General features: G+C 55.1%; 1 protein-coding gene across 6 annotated transcripts in view; it reads right to left on the bottom strand.

The window, feature by feature from the left end:
* ZNF236 (zinc finger protein 236) overlaps positions 1 to 15,249 on the bottom strand; it is a 116,111-nt gene that overhangs the window by 90,218 nt on the left and 10,644 nt on the right. For 4 of the 6 annotated variants that reach the window (XM_062201816.1, XM_062201817.1, XM_062201821.1 and 1 more), the window contains exons 2-3: positions 11,933 to 12,075; positions 10,745 to 10,909 (exon numbers count right to left, since the gene is read on the bottom strand). The exons of 1 other annotated variant lie outside the window; for it this stretch is intronic. In XM_062201816.1, coding sequence (XP_062057800.1) covers positions 10,745 to 10,909; positions 11,933 to 12,075 — 308 coding nt within the window. The remainder of the gene's footprint in view (positions 1 to 10,744; positions 10,910 to 11,932; positions 12,076 to 15,249) is intronic. One more of the 6 variants, XM_062201819.1, reaches the window with a different exon arrangement.

The raw sequence follows: 15,249 nt of genomic DNA, 5'->3' as shown, positions 1-15,249 counted from the left end.
CAGGCAGAGTGGTCAGTGAGAGAGAGAGAGACAGAAAGGTCTTCCTTTGCCGCTGGTTCACCCTCCAATGGCCGCCACGGCCGAGGTGCTGCGGCTGGCACACTGCGCTGATTGGAAGGCAGGAGCCAGGTGCTTCTCCTGGTCTCCCATGGGGTGCAGGGCCCAAGCACTTGGGCCATCCTCTGCTGCACTCCCAGACCACAGCAGAGAGCTGGCCTGGAAGAGGGGCAACCAGGACAGAATCCGGCACCCCAACTGGGACTAGAACCCGGTGTGCCGGCGCTGCAAGGTGTGGAGGATTAGCCAAGTGAGCCGCGGCGCCGGCCACAGCACCTGTCTTAATTACAGACTAAAACTTGACCCTCACGCCCGCTGTCGCAGCTGTGGCTCACCTCCATCTCCGATTCCCACACTTTATTACCAAGTGATCAGACTCACGTACTTCAGGACCCTGGGCCTGGAGCGCACAGACTCGGGGAACTGAGCAAAGGCGACAGCGGGATGGAGCCCCTCCCCGCCCTCAGGCCACAGCCAAGATGAAGCCACACCCCTGGGGAAGCGGCGGCCCTCTGCATGCTCCAGTCTCCTCCCCAGAGCAGCCTGAGGCAACCTCTGCAGGTGCAGTGCGGCCAGCAGTAAGCATCACCCGCCTCCACCCCTGCCTTCCCAGGGGCAAGCTTGCCTCTCAGGCTCCAGCAGGCTAGGACAGGACATGCACACTGCCCCCAGCCCCATCCCCCTGCCCCCACACTGCCCCAGCCACTCCCCATCCCCAGCCCCCTGCCCCCACACTGCCCCAGCCCCATTCCCCTGCCCCCACACTGTCCCCATCCCCATCCCCCTGCCCCCACACTGCCCCAGCCACTCCCCAGCCCCATCCCCAGCCCCCTGCCCCCACACTGCCCCAGCCCCATCCCCCTGCCCCCACACTGTCCCCATCCCCAGCCCCCTGCCCCCACACTGCCCCAGCCCCATCCCCCTGCCCCCACACTGCCCCCAGCCCCATCCCCCTGCCCCCACACTGCCCCAGCCACTCCCCAGCCCCATCTCCCTGCCCCCACACTGCCCCAGCCCCATCCCCCTGCCCCCACACTGTCCCCATCCCCATCCCCCTGCCCCGACACTGTCCCCATCCCCATCCCCCTGCCCCCACACTGCCCCAGCCACTCCCCAGCCCCATCCCCCTGTCCCCACACTGGCCCCATCCCCAGCCCCCTGCCCCCACACTGCCCCAGCCCCATCCCCCTGCCCCCACACTGTCCCCATCCCCAGCCCCCTGCCCCCACACTGCCCCAGTCCCATCCCCCTGCCCCCACACTGCCCCCATCCCCAGCCCCCTGCCCCCACACTGGCCCCAGCCGTAAGAAGCAAGAAGCCCCTGGGCGGATTCCCCTCCTCTGCACCCCACCCCCCAGGGCTCCTTGGGAAGATTCTTTCTTCCCAGAAGTCATTTCCCTTTGTTGACCTCAGGCAGGGCTCAGGGCCCACAGAACCCACCTTGCCCTCAGCACCCATGGGCCTGGGAGGCCTCCTGTCCACTTGTGGGTATGGGCTCCAGGACTCGGGCAGACAGCCCATTCAAGAAGCAACGCCAGCTGCAAGGCGATGTGAACGGTAAGGATCTCTCCCAAGTGATTAAACACTGCCATCACCTCCCTGGCTCGCCTCTCTGACTGAGATTCGTCCTGGTAGACTGCGGGCCACTGCGGGCCATTCAGCAATGAAAAACCAATCAGTGCTCTGGACCCTCAAAAGCGGAGCGGGAGCAAGCACACATGACTGACGTGTTTGCAGGAAACCCCAAAAACGATCCACTGCCACGACCCCGGGGCTCGAGCACGGCGTGCTGCCACCCTCCTCCACACAGCAGCAGAAACAGGGCCCGAGCAAGCAAAGCCGACCGGGAGGACTCTGGGCTCCATCTGGGAAGGACCCAGAGAAGAACCGGGGCAAGTCTATGACCGACAAGACGTGACGAAGGCAGGCCTGGGAAGGGCCGCATGGAACCTGCAGGCTTCTGGAAACGACTCTCACCCGCTCTCCACGCCCGGGGAAGCCGCAGTGAGTGCTGAGGCGCTCCTGGGGTACATGGAGCATATCCTCTGCCCTCTGCGCTGTGGGAGGGCACCTCTCCCGCCCTCTGCGCCACGCTCCTCACCCCGCCAGAGGACTCACCCATACCCAGCTTCACCTCCCGGGCCCCGCCACAGGGCCCGCCCTCCTGCTGCCCTGTGCTGTGGGCAGCACAAAGGACACCACTGTCCTGGGCCCAGCTCCCATTTCCCACCACAACCTCCACACTCAACCCTGGGCTCCCAGGTCACCCCGCGCATCTGTGAACACGGAGCAATGCATCCGTTCACAGGGAAAAAAGGCCTGAGTCTAAGACAACCCCACAGGGTATCTGAGGCCAGGTTCTATCCTCAAGGAAAAGGTCAGGGCCCTGTGGGTCCACACCATGCAGAAACCAGTCAAGACAGGTGAGCGTGGACAGCATCGCAGCTTTGTGAAGCTGAGATTCCACAGGTGCTGCAGGCACAAAACGGTGAAAATCGTGTGGACCAGGGAATTCCAAAATCATCGAGCATCAGCGTAGAACAGGAAACCCTAGGGATAAGCGGAGCAGGACCCAGGGCAGGCGCTCATGCCCCTGGCTTACGACGACTCTACTTCCAATCCCTTCAGACCCCGTGCATCTAACCAGGGAGTAAAACTGCCAGGCCGTGCCAGAGGGTCACGGAACCCTAATGACACACAAAGTAACTGAGACAGGGTGGACCACCCACAGGATGCTGAGCGAGTGGCTCTGTCACTCCTCCAGCCCTGCACCCACATCCACCTGACCCTTACCGTATGCTCACACATGCACCACATCCACCTGACCCTCACCCCGTCCTCCTACACCCACACCACGTCCACCTGACCCTCACCCCGTCCTCCTACCCACACCTCGTCCACCTGACTCACCCCTCCTCCTATACCCACACCACGTCCACCTGACCCTCACCCCGTCCTCCTATACCCACACCACGTCCACCTGACCCTCACTCCTCCTCCTATACCCACACCACGTCCACGTGACCCTCACCCCTCCTCCTATACCCACACCACGTCCACCTGACCCTCACTCCTCCTCCTATACCCACACCACGTCCACGTGACCCTCATCCCTCCTCCTACACCCACACCATGTCCACCTGACCCTCACCCCGTTATCCTACCCACACCACATCCACCTGACCCTCACCCCGTCCTCCTACACCCACACCACGTCCACCTGACCCTCACCCCGTCCTCCTACCCACACCACGTCCACCTGACTCACCCCGTCCTCCTACACCCACACCACGTCCACCTGACCCTCACCCCTCCTCCTATACCCACACCACGTCCACGTGACCCTCACTCCTCCTCCTATACCCACACCACGTCCACGTGACCCTCACCCCTCCTCCTACACCCACACCATGTCCACCTGACCCTCACCCCATTATCCTACCCACACCACATCCACCTGACCCTCACCCCATCCTCCTACACCCACACCACGTCCACCTGACCCTCACCCCGTCCTCCTACACCCACACCACGTCCACCTGACCCTTACCCCGTCCTCCTATACCCACACCACGTCCACGTGACCCTCACTCCTCCTCCTATACCCACACCACGTCCACGTGACCCTCACCCCTCCTCCTATACCCACACCACGTCCACGTGACCCTCACTCCTCCTCCTATACCCACACCACGTCCACGTGACCCTCACCCCTCCTCCTACACCCACACCATGTCCACCTGACCCTCACCCCATTATCCTACCCACACCACATCCACCTGACCCTCACCCCATCCTCCTACACCCACACCACGTCCACCTGACTCACCCCTCCTCCTATACCCACACCACGTCCACCTGACCCTCACCCCGTCCTCCTATACCCACACCACGTCCACGTGACCCTCACTCCTCCTCCTATACCCACACCACGTCCACCTGACCCTCACCCTGTCCTCCTATACCCACACCATGTCCACCTGACCCTCACTCCTCCTCCTATACCCACACCACGTCCACGTGACCCTCACCCCTCCTCCTACACCCACACCATGTCCACCTGACCCTCACCCCGTTATCCTACCCACACCACGTCCACCTGACCCTCACCCCGTCCTCCTACACCCACACCACGTCCACCTGACCCTCACCCCTCCTCCTATACCCACACCACGTCCACCTGACCCTCACCCCGTCCTCCTACACCCACACCACATCCACCTGACCCTCACCCCTCCTCCTACACCCACACAATGTCCACCTGATTCACCCCGTCCTCCTACACCCACACCACGTCCACCTGACCCTCACCCTGTCCTCCTACCCACACCACGTCCACCTGACCCTCACCCCATCCTCCTACACCCACACCACGTCCACCTGACCCTCACCCCGTCCTCCTACACCCACACCACGTCCACCTGACCCTCACCCCGTCCTCCTACACCCACACCACGCTCACCTGACCCTCACCCCATCCTCCTACACCCACACCACGTCCACCTGACCTCTCAGCCCATCTTCCTACCACGTTCACCTGACCCTCACCCCGTCCTCCTACCCACACCACGTCCACCTGACTCACCCCTCCTCCTACCCACACCACGTCCACCTGACTCACCCCTCCTCCTATACCCACACCACGTGCACCTGACCCTCACCCCGTCCTCCTCCACCCGCACCACGTCCACCTGACCCTCACATGCTAGGTCAGGGTTCCTCCTTTGGGAACTCCTCTCCCCACCCCCCCACACACACACATCTGTGTGAGTCTCTCCCTTCCCCTGTCAATGAGGACAGCTGAGGACGGACTGCTAAGGCGCTGTTCGGTTCTCGTTGGGATCACTGTTGTGTGATGAGAGAAGTACCGTCTTTGGGGAGACAAATCTTTCAAGCATTTAGCGGTGAAGTAATGTGATGTCTGGAACTTGTTTTAAAATTGTTCAGAAAATCAGGGAAGGTGAGATTTCACAAATGTTAGCCATCAGTGAGTCTAAAAAGTGCGGTGCGAATATTCGTCCACCCATTCTTGCAACTCTGAAATCTGAACTTTCCAGGAAAACGTGAGGAGGATGTACCCTCCCCAGAGACAGATGTGACCTGGGCTTGTCTCAAACCCCCAATGCCAGCTGAAAATGAAATTAAACAACCTACCACCCAACTATCATTTGGGATGCATACCCAAAAAACCCAACACGACCTGGTAGGAAAGAGCCTCTAAAATCAGTACACAAAATGCCTGCTCTTCTAGTAACAAATAATAAACAAACTACTGAAAGACTCCCTCAACCTACTTAAGAATACTTTTTTTTTTTGGACAGGCAGAGCGGATAGTGAGAGAGAGAGACAGAGAGAAAGGTCTTCCTTTTTGCCGCTGGTTCACCCTCCAATGGCCACTGCGGCCGGCGCATCGTGCTGATCCGAAGCCAGGAGCCAGGTGCTTCTCCTGGTCTCCCATGGGGTGCAGGGCCCAAGCACTTGGGCCATCCTCCACTGCCTTCCCGGGCCATAGCAGAGAGCTGGCCTGGAAGAGGGGCAACCGGGATAGAATCCGGCACCCCAACCAGGACTACAACCCGGTGTGCTGGCGCCGCAAGGTGGAGGATTAGCCTGTTCAGCCACGGCGCCGGCCTTAAGAATACATTTAATTGGTGTGCTGAGTACACAGAAACAAGACGCTGCCCGATGAGGCTTTGACTCGGCACATTCCCACAAGGAACCAATACTGGAAACATGTTCAATTCCCTCCCAAAACAACTCCAAAATTTAACGCAATCAAAATTAAAATATCAGCTAAAAAGCTACACAAAATTCTGAAGTTCCCAGGTAATAAGCCAGGGAAGAGAAATAAGAGCACACAGACATTTGCCAATTATGATAGAGAAACACTGGAGACACCGCAGAAGGAGACATGGCCCCAGGCAACGTGAGGGGAACTGGGCCCCCACGACACCGCGGGCACCGCTGGTGTCTCCTGGTTTTCAAGGGACGTTCATCTCCAAACCTTCAAACAGTTAACCCCTGCCCGCAGCCCCCATCTGCCCAGGCTCTGTCTTTGTGCTCCTCACCAGGGCGATTCACTGGGGGCCTTGGATCCCAAGCAAACTGGAAGAGGAAGAGGAAGACCTATTTCATTCCCTGCCCCAGGGGCAGGGAGGGTAAGCAGCAGCCGGGCTTCTGCAGAGCAGTGTGTGAGGGTGGTGCCGCCCAGCAGAGGGGCACCAGGGCTGGAAGTAGCAGCAGAAACCCCAGTTCTCAAAGGAGTGTGGGCTGCCTTCTGTGTGCAGGGCCTGCACTAGAAGATGCGGTGAGACTCCTTCTAAATAATGTCAGAGCAGGAAGTCACAGGACCATAATCTATAAAGGAGTAGACTGAACAATTCAGTGCATGGCGAGTTAAAAATATCTGCCAAGAGTGGATGCTGAGCCTAGCCCCGAGCACATCGATGGCCTAGCCCTGGTCGCTGAAGGCGTCCGGAGAGGCGACAGCCAGCAATCAGGAGCTCTGCTTCTCTGCCTCTCCAATCCGTGTGTATGAAAACAGATAAGAGTTTGGCCCACCTGTTAGCATCTCCTGTGAGAGTGCCTGCCTTCCTGCCCCAGCTCTGCACCCCATTCCAGCTTCCTGCTGATGCACACCCGGCAGGCAGCAGGGGAGGGCTCAAGTGCTTAGGCTCCTGCCTCCTCCTGGAGCAAAATGGATTGAGCACCCAGCTCCTGCCTTTGGCCTGGCCCAATCCTGGTTCTTACAGGTATCTGGGGAGTGAACCAGCAGATGAGAGAACATTCTCTCTCTCTCTCTCTCTCTCTCTCTCTCTCCCTTCCTCTATCCCTCCATCTCTGTCTCGCTTCTCAAATACAATTTTTTTTAATTTTTAATAATCTATAATGAAAATATCTTCCAGAAAAAAATAATAATCACAGACCAGAAAGAATTCCATCACAGAAGGCAGAAAACACTCCCAGGTACACACACATTTGCATAAATCTACAAGAGCAAGTCCGTAATCTGAGTCCACTCCCCCCCCCTCCTCAAAAGCAAAGAAAACTGAAGCCAGTGTTGGGGCACAGTGAGTTATGCTGCTGCCTGCAACGCCCACATCCCAGGGGAGCACCAGCAAGTCCCCGCTGCTCCACTTCTGATCCAGTTCCCAGGAAAGCAGCAGAAGATGGTCCAAGTCCTTGGGCCCCTGCACTCATGTGGGAGACCCAGAAGAAGCTCCTGGATCCTGGCTTAGGCCTGACTCAGCCCTGGCCCTTTTGGCCATTAGGGAGTGAACCAGTGGATGGAAGACTTCTCTCTCCCTCTATCTGCCTCTGCCTCTCTGTAACTCCGCTTTTCAAATAAATAAATAAATAAATAAATCCTTAAAAAAAACCTAAAAGACAGAAAAATATTAATGGCTAAAAAATAAAAACATAGTAAATTTCACTCAAATAAATATAAAACAACAAAAACATCCCATCTTACAATTATCAGATTGGCAAAGACAAGATTTACAAGAATACTGAAGGTTATACGAAGACTTGGGTATGGCCATGTACTGTTTACTGGCTGGAGTATCAGCTGAGAAAACCCCTCTGAAAAACAACTGAACAACCCCCAATTTGAGATTTGCATATCCTTTGTTCTAACAATTCCATCTCTAGAATCAGCTGTCCACTTATATCCGCCCAGGCGTCTTCATCCTCACAAGTGATGGTGGTGACAGGGCGGCTCCTCATCTGGTGAACTGTGCCTGCACACCTGTGCTCCTCACAGCTCTGTGGACACAGAGGGCCTGAAGCGCCCCTCTGACCACAGACCAATGTAACACACGGCCGGGGTCAATCGGAGGAGCCAGCTCTGCGACCCTAGGTCACACCCCTGAGACGCACCATGTTCCGAGGAAGAAGGGCAGTGAGCCATGTGGGCTGGATGAACGAAGGTGTAAAGGAGACTTGCATGAGCGTGAGACGCCCTGTCCTCCGGAGGATACAAAAGGACAAGTGGCTCCGGGAGGCTGCACCGAGTGCAGTGAGCACACTCTGCACTGCTTCCTGCCTGTGGGCACAGTGTGCTCACTGCAAACTAGTCTAACATTAACACAGTTCTGCTCTCCAGAAGTACAACTAGGCCACTTCCCAACAGCACTGCAGTTGAAGGAGACGTGCGTTCCTACACCCGCAGATCTGAATCAACACGCATTTCTAGAACAGAAGGTGGTGTCTGTGAAGACCTGGGAAGACGCTCATCTGCTGATTCACCAAATCCAACTGTAACAGCCCACCCCAAGGAAATAGCGGAAGACGCACAGGAAGATTTGCATACATGGGTATGTTATCTGTAAGACTGAACATGAACGAACAGCTCCAGTGCTGAGAAATAAAGCAAAGGACTAAACATGACCCCAAGTCCATGTGCGCCTCACTCTGATGGGGAAGCAAGTGGAGAACAATGACTACAGAAAACGGTACGCTTATGCTTCCAAACACCAAAAACCAGCACGGAAAGCAGGCACAGAGAAAGTCTGCAGGAGCCCATGCGTTCTCTCCAAATGTGGAGATTACAGAAGATTTAAAAAAAGTTCTTGACTATACACCCACGGCGTACAACAGATGTTGTGACACACTCATACACGTGCACTGGCTGGATCAGAGTGTTCAACATACCGGTGGTGCGAACACGAAATCCCGGCAGTGTGACATGCACGAGGCCCTGCTAACTGCACCTCTGGCATAGGACAGACCTGTGCAGACTGCTCCTGCCCAGCCAGAGCTCCGGCCCCCAGCCAGCCCCCCAGCCGTGCCAGCTGCAGCCCCCGCCACGGGGCTTCCACTCGCTTCTGACTCTACCATTTTTCAGAATAAACATGAACTGCTGGTCTAGTAAGATTTCAATACAAAAATAAGATTATTTAAAAACAAAAATTAAAGGCACTTATAAAAAGAGGACGCAGACCCCCATAGAAAACACAAACTTGATTTTTAGGATATAAATTTTATCTCTGCAATGGAAATACTGTAGGCACTTGTGTGCTTCAGGAAGAAAACACACCAGGTCATGATCAGTGACTACCTCAGGAACAGGGCTGACTTTGCCTCCTCGCTCTCACTCTTCCTACGCGCCACAGGAGCAGTCTGGGATGGGAAGCAGAAGAGCGTGCACAGCTTCAAAGCTACAGCCACTCGCACTTCCAATCAGACACCCAGCCCAGCACAGGCGCCCGCATTCCTGAACTCTGCCCAGGACCCTGTGCCTGGAGCCTTTTAGAACCGCCCCCTGCTTTGGCCACCAGCACCTTCTGCTCTGCCCCGGACGCCCACCCGACAAGGCATCCAGGAGCCAAGCAACAACATTCCATCATCTTCAAGGGGGAAAAAGTATTTTTGGCCACCGTGGAATCCTACGTAAGTTCATCCCTGTTTGAACAAGGGGGCTTGGGGAGGCAGGCTTTGGTGTAGCAGTTAAGACATCACGCGGGACATCGGCAGGGTAGACTGCCCGAGTTCAAGTCCAGCTTCCACTCTCAATCCCAGCTTCCTACTAACGTGCCTCCTGGGAGGCCCAGGTGATGGCTCCAGTGGCTGGGACCCTGCGAGCCCTATGGAAAATCTGGACTGAGTTCCTGGCTCCTGGCTTCGGACTGCCCTGGATGCTGCAGATATTTTGGGAGTCAACCACTAGATGTAAGATCTCTCTGTCCACCTGTCTGTCTCTGTCTCGCTTCCTTTCCAAATAATAAAATAAATTTTAAAAAATTAAAGAAGGGGGTGAAGATAGGGATAGCTTCTGCTTGTGTGGACCTACTTCATGTGGACCTTTATTTATTTATTTTAAGATTTCTTCATTTATTTGAGAAGCAGAGTTACACAGAGAGAGAAGGAGAGAGAGAGAGAGAGAGAGAGAGAGAGAGAGAGAGAGAGGTCTTCCATCTGCTGGTCCACTCCCCAATTGGCTGCAACAGCCAGAGCTACACTGATCCGAAGTCAGGAGTTTCTTCCGGGTCTCCCATGTCGGTGCAGGGGCCCAAGGACTTGGGCCATCTTCTGCTGCTTTTCCGGGCCATAGCAGAGAGCTGGATCAGAAGTGGGACAGCCAGGACTTGAACCGGTGCTCCTATGGGATGCCAGCGCTGCAGGCAGTGGCTTTACCCACTACACCACAGCACTGGCCCCATAAAGATTTATTTATTATTTGCTTGAAAGCAGAGTGATAAAGAAAGAGACAGAGAAATAGAGATCTTCCATCCGCTGGTCCACTCCCCAAATGACCACAACAGCCAGGGCTATACCAGGATTCAGCCAGGAGCCTGGAATTGCGTATGGGTCTCCCACACGGGCGGCAGGGGCTCAAGTGCTTGGGCCATCTCTGTTGCCTTCCCAGGCACATTAGCAAGGAGCTGGATGAGAGGCAGCGCAGCCGGGACACGAACCAGTGCTCTGATATGGAATGCCAGTTTCATTAACCTGCTGTAACATGCGGCCGGCCCCTCACGCGGACATACAAGTATACTACCATTAAAATGTCTCTCCCCTAGCTACTGACAGAGCCACGAAATAAGACATTTTACTGGTGAACCAGAGATTTGCCAAGGCAAATGAAATGGTCATGAGATCCCTGACAGCTGGTTCACACCTAACACCCTGCTACCGATCAGATGCGTGTTCACACTCACGGCAGAGCACAGGGAAACGGTCACAATACCTCTTCCTTCTCGTGCAGCATAATGTGCGCCTTGAGACTAGCCACTCTGGAGAACTTCTTGTTACAGACGGGGCAGGCGGGGTCCTCCCCATTGTGGGTGCATTTGTGCAGTGTCAGGTTGAATTCAACATTGAATGTTTGGGGACACTGGTCACAGCGATGTGGCTATTTGGAGAGAAAAGTAAAAAAGCCCTGAAATACAACTGTCCCGCACACGCGTGTTCAGTAACTGCTCCTAGAACCTTAGCAAGTAGCACAGCCTGCAGCCGGTCTCCCGGGAAATCTGGGAAGCCTGCCCTGGACCTCAAGTCCGCGTGTCCCAAGCAGACACGGCAGAGGCCGGCCGTGCTCTCGAGCACACGCAGCGTCTCGGGCAAGGGGGCCCCGGCAGACACAGGACAGACTTCCGCTCACTGGGGGTTTTTCCTCTGACCCACTCACTCTCGGAAACCAATCCACTTCAAGTAACCGAAGTCATCAGACCCACTTTTTCTAGATTTGAACAGAGTTGCTTATGTCAGCCCCAAATTTTCCCAGGCTGGGAGGGATCCTGCCTCTTACTTGAAGGCCCAGAGCCTGGTGAGGGCCAGTCCAGATTTGGGATTATCAGCCTGGTAGGAGAATGCCACCCAAGGGCCCAGTGCTGGTGCTCCGTAGTTACAGCTGCGGCTCCGCCAGATGGCTGAGAGCCAACCCAGAGAGCTCCCGGCTTCCAGGTGCCCTACTCGGGGAAAAGCCAGCAAGCCCTCCTAACTGCCACTGTGCCTGACCATCCCTGTACGACACCGAAGTTCGTGACAGACTCCACACGGGGCCCCTCGGGAAAGGGCTCGACGGTCTGCTGGGGCTCCTGCTGCTCCCTGCAGACCCACGCCTTCCACACGACCACCGCACAGCCGAGACCACGCAGGGCGAAACTCCCTGCTGGAGAAAACCCTTCAAAATACACCAGCAGTCAAAGCTACCAAAAAATTGTACTTTTAAAGCATTTCTCTGTGCACACACAATGACTTCAATGCACACTGATTCCCTAGAGTAGGCTCTCAGAAACGAGGAAAAATGCCAAACTACGTACATCGTACGCGGGGCTGTACGACTGAGGAGCCTAATTCACGGGAGAAACTTTGTGCTGACCGAGCCGCCGCTGTCGCAAGGCTCGCAGCCGGGCCTCCCTCAGGGAATACATACCTTGTCATTTCGCTCGTGAGCCCTCATGTGGCGCTGGAACTGGGACTCTTTGGGGAAAGACAGCAGACAGATCTCACACTTGTGGAAGTTTGGGACTGGCTCGTCATAGTTAGTGTTCTCTGCATTCAATGGTAAAGCGCCATCTACAAAACCGCACAGGTGCAGACAATGAATACCGCTGTTATTCTGATCCCATCAATGAAACCAAACTCTGTGGCTGTTATTTACAAACCAAATATCACATGAAGTTAATGATATGAGAACTTTTTAAATGAACATGTTTTAAAGTTAGAAATGAGAACTGTTAAGATGATGGAGATCTGGGAAAAGAGAATTCTAAATCCTTGTTGGTGGGATGTTTAGAAACCAGTGGTTGGATTCCTGAAACTGGACAGCCACCCACCCACATGCAATGGTGTACACCCCCACACCCCTGCACACACACCCTTACACAAACACCTGCACAAGCTCACACACAGGCTCACATGCACACATGCATACACATACATGCAGACACACCTACACACATACATACACACACACACATGCATGCACCATGACCTAGCTTCTCAGGGTTATTTCACTACAAGACACAGAGTTTTCACCTAGTCACTTGGAAAAGTCACTGAAAATACACAGATTCACAAACCACTCACCAAACATAGAAAAGCCTTTATAGGCTAACTCTCACTAATTCAGTCTATCTCAGAAAATGGTTGCAAAGCAAGATTAAGCAAAAAACAAACTCACACACTCTTGTGGCCTCCCACGGCTTGGGAGACGAGGGGCTGCAGTGCCTCGACCAGCCCTCAGTGTCCACAAACTCACACACTCTTGTGGCCCCCCACGGCTTGGGAGACGAGGGGCTGCAGTGCCTCGACCAGCCCTCAGTGTCCACAAACTCATCCCAGGGACCCTCCCTGAACACACAGGTGTTTTCAAACACGGACCGGTACAACAACCAACGTCATGACTGAAGAATCTCAGGATTCGCCAAGAACACCATCAAGGGTCCTGCGTATCCATGATGCGCTAAGTGAACACACATGCAGCTCACCTCATCTGTAAGGATTAGACATGCTCACACACAAATCCTAGGGTCAAATTCAATCCACAGACACCTGGGTCCACTCAGGAGCAGCACAGCCACAGGAAGCTCCCCTCCGCCAGGCCGGGGCTGTCAGCCCATGGTCGGCTCACCTACAACCCAGTGTGCCCATGAGCACGGACCACAAGCTCCACAGAGTGAGTCCAACAGCTCAGTAGCTGGCGTCCTAACCTACGGCCGAGTACGGCGCAGAAAGAGCGCCTCTACCTAGCTTCTGAAGTGCGATTTCAGCATAGAGGAAAGCAAGGCTCACAGCCTCCGTGCTAACGCTCCTCAACACGACCCCGCACGAGAAGCCATTTAATCAACAAACGGAAACCGGTAATTCTAAGTGTGACTAGAGGAGAAAAACAAAGGTACTGTAGTTTCCACGTGGAGCTTGATGTTAAACAGGGGCCCACGCTGGGGCACAGAGCCAGCATCCCACTGGAGTCCTGGCTGCTCCACCTCTGATCCAGCTCCCTGACAGCGCACCTGGGAAGGCAGCGGGAGATGCCCCCACGGAGACCCCAATGCAGCTCCTGGCTCCTGGTAGCGGTCAGGCCTAGTCCAGGTCATTGCAGCCATTTGGAGAGTGACCCAGTGGACTGAAGATCTCTCTGTCCCTATCACTCTGCCTTTCAAATAAATAAATTAATCTTTTAAATATAAAAAAGGACAAATTATTTAAAAAAAAAAAAAAAAGAAAAGCAACTGTGACTTTCTCTCCTGCGCCCATTGCTGCAAGACACCCTCTCTAACCAGGAGGCCCGGCCCCCCCGAAGCCCCTCCTGCTAGACCAAGTGGCCTCCAGATTCAACATGGCGCCTCCTTTTCGTCCTCTCAATCTTTTCTCTCTGAGCCGTGTCCTCGGCCTCCAAACCACACCTTCAAGTTCATGGGTATTTTCCCCAAGAACATCAGTGGTCCAGCAAGAGGTCCAGCAAACAGGCCCATCCTGGGATAAAGGCTCCAACCCCACAAGAGGTCACAGAGGGGCTGCAGGTAAGCCATGAGCCCTGCTCTGCGTCTGGCACAGGCCCACGGTCCTGGGGTCTCTGGCCTCACAGCCAAGAGAGTCTTCAGTGCCCAGTGAGCCAGGAAGGGTGTGATCAGGTGCATGGCCACCCAATGGGCCAGCCCGGCTAAGGGCGGCTGCTTTTGAAAGCAGAACTTCCTGTGGGATTTCTGGAAGTAGACACGTACCATGTCTCCCAGGGCAGAGCAGACACACATACACACACACAGGCCAGAACAGGCACTCACGGGCATTCACATACACGTATGAAGACACGTCCAGACCAGGACAGGTACTCACACATGTGCACACACACACACCTAGACCAGCACAGGTACTCACACACGTGCACACACACACCTAGACCAGCACAGGTACTCACACACATGCACACACCCAGACCAGAACAGGTACTCACACACATGCACACACACACCCCTAGACCAGAGAGGTACTCACACACACATACACACACACACACCCCTAGACCAGGACAGGCACGAACTCACACACACACACCTCTAAACCAAAACAGGTACTCACACACGTGTATACATACCCCTAGACCAGGACAGGTACTCACACACGTGCACACACACACCTAGACCAGGACAGGCACGAACTCACACACACACACACCTCAACCAAAACAGGTACTCTCTCACACACACACACCCCTAGACCAGTACAGGTACTCACACATGCACACACACACCTAGACCAAGACAGGTACTCACACACATGCACACACACACACCTAGACCAGCACAGGTACTCACACACATGTACACACCCAGACCAGAACAGGTACTCACACACATGCACACACACACACCCCTAGACCAGAGAGGTACTCACACACACACATACACACACACACCCCTAGACCAGGACAGGCACGAACTCACACACACACACCTCTAAACCAAAACATGTACTCACACACGTGTATACATACCCCTAGACCAGAACAGGTACTCACACACATGCACACACACACACACCCCTAGACCAGGACAGGTACTCACACACGTGCACACACACACCTAGACCAGGACAGGCACGAACTCACACATACACACCTCAACCAAAACAGGCATTCTCACACACACACACACACCTAGACCAGCACAGGTACTCACACATGCACACACATCCCTAGATCAAGACAGGTACTCACACACATGCACACACACACACCTAGACCAACAC

This window comes from Lepus europaeus, chromosome 9 (genome assembly GCF_033115175.1).
Source record: "Lepus europaeus isolate LE1 chromosome 9, mLepTim1.pri, whole genome shotgun sequence".
Lineage (NCBI taxonomy): Eukaryota > Metazoa > Chordata > Mammalia > Lagomorpha > Leporidae > Lepus > Lepus europaeus.
Note: the sequence above shows the minus strand (reverse complement) of the source record. Positions and strands in the feature narration are given on the sequence as shown.